Source organism: Panthera onca, chromosome D3 (assembly GCF_046562875.1).
Source record: "Panthera onca isolate mPanOnc1 chromosome D3, mPanOnc1 haplotype 2, whole genome shotgun sequence".
In the NCBI taxonomy this organism is placed as follows: Eukaryota; Metazoa; Chordata; class Mammalia; order Carnivora; family Felidae; genus Panthera; species Panthera onca.
The window spans coordinates 78,987,206-79,000,579 of NC_138350.1; the positions used below are offsets into that span (position 1 = coordinate 78,987,206).

At 37.6% G+C, this 13,374-nt stretch overlaps 1 protein-coding gene across 8 annotated transcripts in view; it reads right to left on the reverse strand.

Annotated features, from left to right (window-relative positions):
- Positions 1-13,374, reverse strand: part of PIGN (phosphatidylinositol glycan anchor biosynthesis class N) — a 103,576-nt gene that overhangs the window by 16,267 nt on the left and 73,935 nt on the right. For all 8 annotated transcript variants that reach the window (XM_078435175.2, XM_078435174.2, XM_078435173.2 and 5 more), the window contains 5 exons: positions 10,320-10,422; positions 8,553-8,639; positions 5,747-5,802; positions 5,157-5,232; positions 2,595-2,668 (listed from right to left, as the gene is read on the reverse strand). In XM_078435175.2, coding sequence (XP_078291301.2) covers positions 2,595-2,668; positions 5,157-5,232; positions 5,747-5,802; positions 8,553-8,639; positions 10,320-10,422 — 396 coding nt within the window. The remainder of the gene's footprint in view (positions 1-2,594; positions 2,669-5,156; positions 5,233-5,746; positions 5,803-8,552; positions 8,640-10,319; positions 10,423-13,374) is intronic.

Genomic DNA, 13,374 nt, shown 5'->3' on the forward strand with positions numbered 1-13,374 from the left:
TTCTCCACTGCTGTCCAGTACTCTCTTATGCTTTGATGCATGATGAAGGTGAGGAAGGTCTTCAAATTCCATGTCACCTCATGTGTGAAATAGACTGGCCTGAAAATATCCTCATCAGCTGTGAAAGACACTTTGGGTTGTCTGTTTCCAACACTCACTCCAAGCCACAACTTCTTTCTCTCTAACCACCTTCCAGGTTAGAAGGAACACGTGCCCCTTGGAGTTCTGCTCATTCAGACATACTCTGAAATACGTTGGATGGGTCATTTGGGAAAGACACTGCTTCCCTGATGGGAGGGGAGAACGAGCTGACACATCTCTTTGCCTCGTCCCCTAATGGTCCTTCTTCCTACCTGGATGGTAGATATGATGCATGGAGGTATGAAGAGAAAGGCCAAACTCTAAGAATGGAAAAGCAAAAAGGCAGGGTTGCTGATGACATCACACCAGCTCTGGACTGCCAACCTCTGCACCCCATGTTATGTGAGACACATAATTCCCTATTTCAGCTACTATTGCTTAGATTTTCATTGTTTAAAACCAAAAACATCTTTTTTTGTTGTTTTCAAAAGCATCCTTAATGGATCAACCATTAAGTAATCTTCATGCCTGGATACTTCCTTTTAATGACCTCTACCCAAAATACACAAGTCTTCTGAGATGAAGCCAGTTATCAAGGCTGAGAAAATAGATAAGTTAATTTTTTTTTAATGTTTTTATGTTTTATTTTTGAGAGGGGGGAGGGGCAGAGAGAGAGAGAGAAAGAGAGAGAGAGAGAGAGACAGAATGCGAAGCAGGCTCCAGGCTCCGAGCTGTCAGCACAGAGCCGACGCGGGGCTCGAACTGATGAACACCGAGATCATGACCTGAGTCGAAGTCGGAGGCCCAACCGACTGAGCCACCTAGGTGCCCCGATAAATTAATTTTAAAGTCATGAAAAATAAAATAATATGAACACAGCTTTTCTACTTCACCTTTGTTTAAGACTAACTTAAGCAATGAGTTAAAAGAAAAGCAGTTAGAATCATCTCACGGGTTTGTTATACTGAACCCATCCCTGGCATTATGTCTCTAACAAGCCAGTCATTAGTATAAATTCTGCCTCCACCTTAACCCCTAGGCTTTCAAAAATTGTGTTGTAAGAAGATGCTTAGCAACATAAACGCTGAGATTGAAAATGAGGATAAAAAGGAGAGATGCTATCAGTGATATTTAGCAAGTGGCTACTTTAGCAAGTGGCAGGCAGGGAGCGATGGACTTGGGCTTGTGTGATGAATCGGATAAAGAAGACAAGGTGAGGAGCTGGTTCTCACCGGGCAGAAAAGGAATTGCCGGGCTCAGCCTGTGGCATATTAAATCTGAGGGGTCACTGTGACATTGAGGGGGAAATGCAAGTGACTTGTAAAGCTTTAGAATTCAACAGAGAAGACATTTCTGAAGTCTTGACTTTGTCTCCTTGGCCTCTGTTCTCTACCTTGATAGTTAGTCTTTTGTTGTGCCAGTCTCAGGACACAGTTACTACACACGTACACACCCTCCACTTCTCATTCCACACCACACCAGCTCTTCCTTGTTCCACATTAAAATCCCTGCCAACAAACATGTATCCGCTCACAGAGATGCAAGAAGTGCATGTCGTTTGCCAGGTTTTTTTTATTGCATCTAACTATTTTCATGTGATATTGACAAGGTATGTTTTCAATGTTAAATTCATGTAAATATGCTGTAAAAATACTAAATTAAACCGGAAAGAAATTGCTACTATTTTTAAACGGTGGAAGAAAATCTTGTAAAATTATTACTATTACAGCAGATGCATAAGAATATGCTAAACTCAGTTCTGGCTTAAACTCATCAAAAAGAGTATGCAAATTTATGCTAATATTAGTTATTTCTTTCAGCATTGAATATGCCAGTTTGATTCAAGAATAACTGCTAAGAAGCTTCATATTTATCTCAAGTGTCTTTCAAAGAGCCTGATCAGTCCCATGCTGATGAGGCAATTTTATTGGTTAAAAAAAGCAAATAGTTGAGTTGACAGCTTCTCTTCCAGAGTCTTGATTGCGTAAGACTGACTGCTCAGAAATTTCTCAAAACTTAGAAGGAATAATTCCCATTCCACTTGTCAAATGTGTAGAAAACAAGACTAAGAAACTATGCAAATTATTGACATGCAGAACAGTTCATTTAAAGCCATGTAAAATGAAATAATGTTACACATTTGTCTCATACATATTTAAGAAATAACCCAAAAGAAGAGAATGATATCCCTTGTGTTTTGTAAGCACAGTTATATCTATGATAAACAAGTCATTAACTATAATTTAACATTTACATTTTACTGTTTTCTAGGGAAGCTCTTTGCTAGCTTGAATAATATTCTAATAACATTTTATTGTTGAGAAAGCATATTTGTCTGCTAGAGGCTCTAATCAACTAATTTTCTCTAATGACAGCTGAACTCTGGCTACAAGGGTACAACATTTTTTCCCCATTTTTATAATAAACAATCATTTTACAGCATCTTAGTAATCACGTTTACTCTGACTGCCTCAACATGGACAAATCCAATGCTTCTTAAATATTCACCTTACCTTTTTGATGATAACTGCGTAGTTAACTGAACTGCTTCAAAAGCACACATCACAAGAACGAAGGGGATTAAAATCTGTTTAAAAGGACAAACCATGCCATGGGTAGTTGAAGAATTTGAAAAACTTAAAAATAAATGCTTTTTCTGCTTATAGCAGTAATTTAACCTCTCAAACAAATTTTATCTACGTTAGTAAAGAGCAAACTCTGAAAACCATGAGATCAATGATATACAGAATAGTGATGAAATAGATTTAAAAATCAACATCAATAGCATATGTAGTATAAAAAGATAACAAATATCAACACTCATTCCAAATAAAACCTAATATAAATTTTTGATTTACGTCATTATAGTAATTAATGACCCTGTTCAAATGATTCCAAGAGAGTATGAGAGGCACAGAATGCCCCAAATCAAATAAATTAGAGAGCCTGATAATTTGATTCACAGATCCCTGAACCCATCTGGTCACTTGATACTTTAACTCTATATACATGATTTAGCTGTTCTGCCATTGCTTTTTATTCATTTATCTTAATACAACTTTATTTCTGATTAAACAACTTAGACTCACTGTAAAATATTTATTAAAAAATTGAGAAAGTTATAATACAATTTATACTGATTGAAAATCCATAATCCAGAGCTAACACCGTTAATATTTTGAGATACTGCTTTCCAGTAACCAATTAAGTATGTGTATACGCACACACACACACACACACACACACGCGCACTTGATATATAATAAAAAGAAAGGAGAGAGAAGCTAATGAAAAGAAATGATGTTCAAGACTGGATAAGATTGTTGCGAGTGAAATAAAATACAGTTTGGGAGGACCTTCCCTTCTGGCCACATCAGTCAAAAAAGCCATCCAGTGCATTATGTCAGTACAGCTCTGAATGTGGCTGGAGAGTAAAGATCTAGTATTTTAATTTAAACTTTTGTTTTTCTTTGTTTTTTTTTTAAAGGAAGTTCTTTTTTTTTTTTTTTTTTTTTTGAGAGAGAGAGAGCACTCAGGAGATTGGGGGAGGGGCGAGGGAGGGGAGAGAGATAGAGAGAGAGAGAGACTCTTCAGCAGGTTCCATACTCATCATAGAGCCTGACAAGGAGCTCGATCCCACGACCCTGGGGTCATTACCTGGGCCGAACTCAAGAGTCAGAAGTTCAACTGACAAAGCCCCTTCTTTACTTTTTTATTTTTTAATTATTATTATTTTTTTTTTTTGAGAGAGAGTTTGAGCAGGGGAGGGGCAGAGAGAGGGAAAGAGAGAATCCCAAACAGGCTCCACACTGTCAGCACAGAGCCTGATGCAGGGCTCCATCCCATGAGTCTGGAATCATAACCTGAGCTGAGATCAATAGTCAGCCACTTAACCAACTGAGCCACCCAGGTGCCCCACTTTTTTCTTATTTTTAATGAAAGGCCAATACTCTTCAATAGACTAAGAAAAGAGCAACTACCATTAAAAAATGTAATTGAGGGTGCCTACGTGGCTCAGCCAGTTGAGCGTCCAACTTCCGCTCAGGTCATGATCTCACGGTTGGTGGGTTCGAGTCCCGTATCGGGCTCTGTGCTGGCAGTTCGGAGCCTGGCGCCTGCTTCCGATTCTGTGTCTCCCTCTCTCTCTGCCCCTCCTCCATTCATACTCTGTCTCTCTCTCTCTCTCTCAAAAATAAATAAAAATGTTTTAAAAAAATTGAAAAAAACTGTAATTGAAAGTTAAAGAAATAACATGTTTTACAATAGCTCAGTAGAAAATGGGACATGAGAAAAATATCTTTTTGATATTTCTTAGGATCACATTTGTATCAATGCAATAACAAAAAAAAAAGGGATATTAATCTAATTAAGAGACACATACTTTTAACAATGGTTACTTTTGTGATCTGAACAGAAGGTAATCAGATTTTAGGCAGATATATACTAACTACGTAAAATGTGCCAGGCACTGTGGTAGAGGGAATAAGACAAGCAGAGTGACCCTGCAGAAGAAAGGAAAGAACATGAATTACATTCCACAGGAGTCTGAACCTCCAGAGCTGAGGAGTCTGTCATGATCTTGGTGCCATGTCATCCAGCTGGTGCCCACTGCATTACTGTAAATGTAAGCACTCAGTGACGTACCTGGTGAGTGAATCAATCAATTCTAGGTACATGGATTATGAGAACAGATTATGACATGTTGGCAGTCTTGTGGGGAACATAGAGAATCTCTGGGAGCACTGCGGCTTTGATTTGCACTGTACTTCCCCACAGGCTTTAATCATCTGTGCTGGGACTTCCCAGGATTTACAGAGAATCTGTACTTTGTGGAAGTTAAATGGGCTTAAGCATAAGGCAAAAAGGTTAGCTATATTTTGGAGTAAAAGCTAAAGGGCCCTACCCCCCATACAGCACTGTCTGGGAAGGTATCTTCTTTCTGTGCGATCTCACTCTGTCAGAATGACTTCATAATCTTAAGGTCATGTAATGTGTTACATAATCTATCTTAATGTCACAATGAATTGATAATCTTAATCAGTATCTTAATATAATAAGAAAATAAGAAAACTAACCTTCCACATCATCAGGGCTCCCATCATAAAAGGACTAAACACGGTCAGAAAGCAATAGACAGAGGCAAGATCAAAGCTAAGGAACCAACATAAAGAAAAAAGATTTTAGAATTCACATCGTAACTTTAAAAGAATGTTCTACTAAAAAGGATGTTTCAACTACCTTTCTGAAAGCTACTCCTACTAAAACACAAGCTTACATCGTATCAAGAATATTAGGAAGCCACTCAGATGAAGTAGATATGCATGGGCCGATGCACACCAATCTCCAAAATATATCCTTCGGGATAAAAAGTATGGTACAGAACAGAAATCTAACTTGTATTATTTTTTATTATAAATATGCTGTTTTCATTTAAAATTACCTGTTAACAGGGCCCCTGGGTGGCTCAGGCGGTTAAGTGTCTGACCTCGGCTCAGGTCATAATCTCACGGTGCGTGAGTTCGAGCCCCGCATCGGGCTCTGTGCTGACAGCTCAGGGCCAGGAGCCTGCTTCGGATTCTGTCTCTCCCTCTCTGCCCCTCCCCCACTCACACTCTGTCTCTCTTTCAAAAATAAATAAACATTAAAAAAATTTTTTTTTAATTACCTGTTAACAGAAGCTATGTTCCCAGTTCCAAAAAATGCTGTCACTAAGAAGAAAACCTAAACAGAGTTAAGGAAATGCCAAAACAAGTCAGAATTCATACAAATTTCTCCTTCATTTAGAAAAGATATGCTTATTCTACCAGGAAGGTAACTTGATTTTTAACCTGTACACTTGGTCATAAATTGCCATAAGCGAATGTTCCATTACATGTCCTCGCAAATGAATTTTGAAGGAACCAGGCTGAAGAGGCAATGTGCTAAAAACAAGAGGCATGTGAGGTTATCCTCACTTGTCACTAGCACCTTTGGGAGGGCATTTTCCAATTCTCTAACAGAAGCAAGTTGGAATGTTGTATCTGTAGTTGGCCACTGATGGTTTTTTCAAAAGGAGGACATGGACCCAGTGCATGTGACAGGCATCTTTAGGTGAAATCCTGTTTTAGTTCATATACTCTCACCGTGTGCCCACCACATGTGAAACGTGCCAGGTTCTTTGGAAGGCTCGGAAGGAGATACCATGTTCTATAATAACTGAACAGAGAATGAGACATGAGAAAATGCTAGACATCTTTTTGACACTTCTTAAATGTAACATCTGTTTTAATGCAGTAATAAAAAGTATTAATCCTATTGGTATCTAAGAACTAACTGCTAGAAAAGTACTTAAATACTGCCTGGTCCACTGAAAGGACTCCATAAATGTTAGCTACTATATTATTACAGACACATACACAAAAGTGGTAAAGAAACACTGAAGAGGATGTATGAATTATGACAACTTTCAGTGAAAAAGTGGCATTCGAGTTGGTGACTTGAGATTCAAATGTATTCATGGATCTATTCACTCAGCCAATCAACTGACCAACCAATATTTATTGTCTAGAATGAGTCAGAAGCAGAGCTAGGCACTAAGCATATAAATACGAGTAAAACAGTCTCAAAGTGCTCACATGGTAACTAAGATTATGACAATATATAGAAGTACATGAGAAGCATTTTAAGGTAAATGGTGGGGAAATAAAAGACATAGTCAAGAAATATTAACAGGTATGACAGAAGCTTAGAGTTTATTGAAGGATACAGTGAAAGGAAAGCAAGATTAGTGGCATACTAATTAACTAATAGATTAGTGGCATATTAATAAAAAGCCTTCAACTTTACTGTGGAGACAATGACAAGCCCACAAACATTTTAGGTGAGCGATACAAATAAGAAACACCAGTGACAGTGAGATATTCAAATCAGGGAGACAAATAAATATAGGCAGGAAATCAATTGGGAAGTTATTTCAGTAGCTCATGTTAGGGGCAAGGAAGGTCCGAGCTGGTGCACTGGGAGTGGAAATGGAGAATGAGGGCAGACAGTGGGACTTCAGAACTGGACAAGGAATAGTTAAATATGACAACAAGTTTGATGGCCTGGATGGTTGGGAGTATGGTGATGCCATTCAGTGAGATGAGGCCCGCCAGAGAGAGACTTTGGAGAAGGGTGGGCCGTTGTTAGTTTCAGACATATATTTGATGATGCCCCGCAGAATACTGGACATATGGCTCATGAGGTCAGGAGAGCTCAAGGCCAGAGAAGTAAACCTCAGAGTTGTCTGCGTGGAGGCATCAGTCAAAGCTATAGGAGAGGGTGACATTATCCAGGCACAGGAAGAGGAGAAAGTTAAGCGTAGAGCTTGGAGAAGAACATCACTCAAAATCAGACAAAGGAAGAGTAAGTTTTAGTGCAGGAGAATAGAGCTGATGTAAAAGCTACGAAGAAAACCTGGCTCGTGTCCTGAAAGTCAAGGAAAAAGAAAAAGAGAAGTGAACAGAGTTGAATGTTACAGAGTGGTCAAGTAAAACTCAAGACCAGAGTGTGCGGTCAGGGAGCCCCTGCAGACCCAGTGAGGATACAGTCTCAGCAGGGACATCCGACAGATCTTCACACAGCTACTACGTGCCAGGCACTGCTCTGAGCGTTCTAGGCTTAAGGCTATAGTACATAAATGGGGAGGAAATGGTAGCAGCAACTATGGATTTTTCTTCCAAGAAGCTTGGGAGTAAACAGAAAAGACAAGATACAATTATACTTTAGGGAGACGAAGGGTTCAGGGGAAGGAGTGTTTATTAGTATAGGGTGAGTGGAAGGAGCCTGCAAAGACAGAGCAAAACGGAGGGCAGAAGCAAGAGGCAGAGAGAGGGAGAACACCATGGTAGGTTCAAAGGAAATACCTCCCTGTGAACTTATTGCAGCTGATCAGCCAGCCTTCCCAAAGTGAGATTTTATTCCCCCATACTGTCCTTTAGACTTCTACCACTAATAACTTTCACACAATGTTGCCTCGGATGTGATCCAAAAACTTTGGGAGGAAGATATTACATAACATGAGTATAGTACAAAATACACACATAAAAAGATACAAACCAAACTCATCATAGTGGATTCTTCCGGACGAGGGAAATTAGAGTGGAGTTGGGAATTAAAAAAAAAAAAAACAAAAAACAAAAATAAAAACTTAAGCTTTAGCTGTAATGTTTTCGTTTTTTTTTTAAATGTGTGACATATGTGACAAAATATTACTTGTTGATATCTTGGATGGCGGGAATACACACATATACATTTGTTTTTAGTATCATTCTGTGTGCTTTTCTACAGTTTCACCATTTTTTAAAAACACGAGCCATATGAAGAAAATTACGGTTGATGGGGCTAACCCCTCCCAGGTGATACCACTATTAAGTGAAAAGGGGAAAACACCTTCTGACCCCACTAAATGGGAGGTGGCAGCGCCTTAAAGCCAAAGCCCAAACAAAGGATACAAGGAAAAAGGCCCTCCGGACGTCATCCAGATAGAGCTGTCGGAACTGGGTTATATCAGTACTGCAGGTGAACCGGACACTGGTGACCTGGGAGACAATTGGAAATACACGAACACACAAGGACGGTTCGCTTACTTCTACCCTCAAAGGCAACCTTCCAGTCTAAGTTACAAGAGCTAGAAAGTTATCCTGTACTGACCAGAGCAAACAAAATAAAGCTGTTCCTAGAGCTTAATTACACCTTAATAAAATCTGCCAAAAGGCAGACTACGTTGCTAACAATATGCTGAATGGAGCTGTAGTACTGCCGAATGTATAATAAACGGGAGACGTGAGCTTTTCCTTATCCCATGTAAATGGTTCACTTTCAGTCCCTATGTAATTCTTCCCTTTTTGACGTCCTGATTCTTCAGGGTCCTGACCTTCTAAAACCCAAATATGGCATGATATGAAAAAGCATGATCAAATCAAATATTTCTCTGTTTCTTTGTTATTCTGTTAATTCTATTTGTAGAAAAATTATTTTCTCGCTATAAAATATAAAATATTTCTACTTTTGGTAAAATAGAAAGTCACTCAAGTCCAATAATGTGGATGCACTCTTGCTTAATCCCCCTTTCTCTGTAAAAGTAAAAACTCATGGGGGAGTTTAAAGGGAGATCTTCCCCTTCCTCCACTTCCCATGTAATTTTCTAGTAAATTTAATAGAAATTTAATACTTTATACTTTAATACTCCTTTATATAAAAAAAAATCTCTTCCATTAAAAAACAGAACTTAAAAAATGACACAAAAATGTTACTTTTAAATTTAATATCCACTTAATATTAAAATATTTAATATTTACTATTAAGGACAGTCTGACCATTTATTTGAATCTGATCAAAACTGCTTTTCATGTACTGTTTTAATATTCCAGGGCTGAAAGTTAAAAAACAGTAATTATTTAATATACTTCAATAAAGTTCCTTCATTATTGAAATTCATTATTCTAAATTATCAATTACTTTCTGTAAACTCAACTGGAACCGGTTATGGATGGATCAATGGACCAACTACGAAGGTGTTTTTCTGCAATATTCTTTTTATCTGACCTCAGTAAAAGTGTAAATATTCTGTCACCAATTTCTTATAAATTACCTTCAGTTCTAAAATAAAGGCAAGAGACATCAATTTCACTGTATAGCTCAGCATGATAAATGTGTCCCTAAAATTTAGCTGGCTTTCAGCCAATTCAAAGTATACTGTGGTGAATAAACAGCTTAAGATTTGGACTGAGGCCACGATCACTAAGGCAGCAGAATAAACAATTTGGGATAGGACCACTAGAAAGAGAAAAACAACACAGAAAACACAAATGGCACCTTCTGATCAAATTCATGAACTGACTTGTGACAATGCTGAATATTCTTGTGACTAAAATAAATTGAGGGAAAGAAAAATTAGATAGGAAAACAGAAGAAAATAAGATCAAGAACATTGTTTCCCCTCTACTCCTTCATCTACATTGATGTTTTTGTACATCAGTGATTCACAAATAATCCCTCAGCCCCACCTGTTTAATGCCTATAAAACAATGAAATCATGCTTTTCTGTTAGAAGTGAAAATTTTTCTGACAAACGAATTGTTTCATTTTTATTACTAAATTAATTATGACTGCCTTAAATGACAGTCATTAAAATTTTTGATGGACTAACACTGCGACTTCCTTCTAAAACAGACAATATTTATTCTCAAATAAATGCAACAACGATTCTGCCCAGCTACCTTCTGTTTGCAGGAAATACCATGTTGCTGCAGGGTTTCTTGTTCCACCTGTATCCAGACAAACATTAAGCATGACAATACTAATGGAAAGAGAGCTTCGTACCTAAGCAGTAAAGGCATGGGGGAAGAAGTGGGAGGGTAGGGGGGAAAAAAAAGAAAAAAAACATTAAACAAGTAAATATGCACATTTATGCTGAGAGGTCTTTCTCAAAATTTAAAACATCCTTGATAACATTTCTAAGTCAGAATATCACAAAATTTAAATTTTCTAGGCTTTCCAGAAGAAGAAAGTGGGAAGGGAAAATTTAAATATCAACTCCAGCATCATCTTTTTTAAAATTTATTAAATCTTGAGATCACTACAATTTTAAAATAGTAGGGATATTTAGAAATCAGTGTAAGGTAAAACAACAAATACACAAAAAAGGAGAGAAAACATTAAGACAAAGGTAAAAAGTCAATTCCTGAGTTAAAATCATTAATATACATAGAAGAACAAGCAAACATCCCGAATTAAAAAAAAGGGGGGGTGTAATCTGAGGCATAAATCTCTCAGAAAGGAAAAGAAAAGAGCTAATAAATACATGAAATATGTCTGATCTTACTGATAATTGATATGGAAACTAAAAGAACAGGAAGATACCATATTCGCTTATCACATTTATCCATTAAAAAATATAATAATGTCAACAAGAGTGTAATGAAAACTAACTCTTCGTATACTCTATACAGAAATAAACATGTTCTGGAAGACCATTCAATGCTGTGTATCTATAATTCCCCAAATAGTCATATACCATAATCCAATGATGTCACTTTTAGGAACGTACCCTGAGAAAATAATCCAACATGTGCACTACAATTCTCATATGAAGATGTTTGTTGTAATACTGTTTACAGAAGGGAAAAAACAAAAACAAAAACAGGAAGCAAGCTAGGAAGTGATCCCATAATGTACGGTACATCTCTGGGGTGGTCTAATGTGGACATTATCAGGTGGACAAGGGAAAGGCTCAGGAGATAAGACAGTGGCAGAAGTCTTTTCTCATCCTCGTCCAGCTAAGTGTGCCACCCTGGCCGTCCCCCAAATCTTCTCTTACGGTTCTTCTCCCACTGTTGGAATCCCACGTTCACTGACATGTCTTTCCCGCTAGTTTGTAAGACCTCTGCCTGTGCCACCACTGCAGGTCCAGCTAACAGTAAGTATTTGCTGGGTGAGTTACTTATCCAAGTGGAAGTTTCAAAACAAAATCAAACTAACCAAACCAAAACAAAAAAAACCCTTTATTTCTCTCAAATTTTTCACTTAGTGAACTCTATTCCAATTGGTGCTATTTCCTAAACATGAGAAAGCAAAAGAAGCAAAATGCTTTAAACTCGATTACTGATCATAAAAATAAAACACTGAAGACCAGGCAGAAGGAGCTATTGATATTTAAGACAGCATACACAAATCACTTGGTATATAAGATGTACAAGGCCCAACTCCCTCTCTCTGCCCTTCCCCCACTCATGCTCGCTCGCTCGCTCACTCGCTCTCTCAAAAAATAAATAAATAAACAAACAAATAAATAAATAAAAATAAACATTAAAAAAATAAAAAAAGGGGCTCCTGGGTGGCTCAGTCGGTTAAGTATCGACTTCAGCTCAGGTCATGATCTGGTGGTTCACAAGTTCAAGCCCCACATCTGGCTCTGTGCTGACAGCTCTGAGCCTGGAGTCTGCCTTGGATTCTGTGTCTCCCTCTCTCTGCCCTTCCCCCACTCATACTCTCTCTCTGGAAAGAAAAACAATAATAAAAATAAACATTAAAAATGATGTAGAATGCCCAAGGATATGAATAGAGAATATATACATGAGAAAATATCATTAGTAAAACAGGTACAGAAAATTACACAAAGCGTGCCATTTTTGACCTATTAAAATCACTTTTGAAGTTCTTATTTAAAAATGAAAATACCAAATACTGTGGAGGATATGATGAAATAGGACCTGTCCTAGGTTGCTGGTGATATTATAAACTGGTACTGTTCTGAAGACAAAAGTCAAAAAAAAATTCACGGACCACCTATACTACGTGTGAGAAGTGAAAAAGGGATCTAATCTAAACTATGTAGAAAGCTTGTATACAAAAACGCAAATCAAAATATTACTTATGATAATATAAAATGGAAATAAATGATCAAAAATAGAGGAACAGCTAAATAAATCAAGGTTCATTCACATCACAGAATATTAAGTATCTATTAAAACGATAGTTAGGAAGCCTATGAGCCACCAGGGAAAATGCTTCTAAAATAAAGTTAGGTAGGAAAAAAAAGATATAAAATAGTACATGGACTATAATCAACACCATGTTAAAAGACAAATACAGAGGTTAAGACTGGAAGAAATATACCAGAATATCAGGAGGAGGGGTAGGGTCAATAGATTGATTTTCCCCTTTATCCCTACTTTTCAAACTGTGATTAATACTATTTTTACAATGATTTTTTAACAAATAATTGAAAAACAAATGTTGATTTAGAATGCCTACGTCCCAGCTATTCTTTACAATTTAGTTCAACTTCTACATGAGTCCTTGATGGCACCAATTCAGCTCCCCTCCTCAAATTCTTTCACTAGGCATTCCTTTATATATTTATTTTATTTTTTAAAATGTTTATTTATTTATTTTGAGAGAGAGAAAGAGAGAGAACGTGAAGGGGGGTGGGGAGATGCAGAGAGAGGGAGGGAGGGAGAGAAGAAGAGAGACAGAGAGAGACAGAATACCAAGGAGGTTCTGTGCTATCAGCACATGATCCCATGAACCGTGAGGTCATGACCTAAGCCGAAATCAAGAGTGGGACAGTTGACTGACCGAGCCCCCAAGGCACCCCTCTCTAGGCATTTCTTTATATCTTATAATTTTCAATCAAATTAAGTCACAATACCTTAATTGTTGCATTTTGTAATTGCCTAACACCGTAAAATAAAGTCCTTATTTTACAGCAGCTTACGACTCTATGATGCATCTGGGGTAAGCTAACTGTTCTGCCCATTTGTCTGTCTAGTG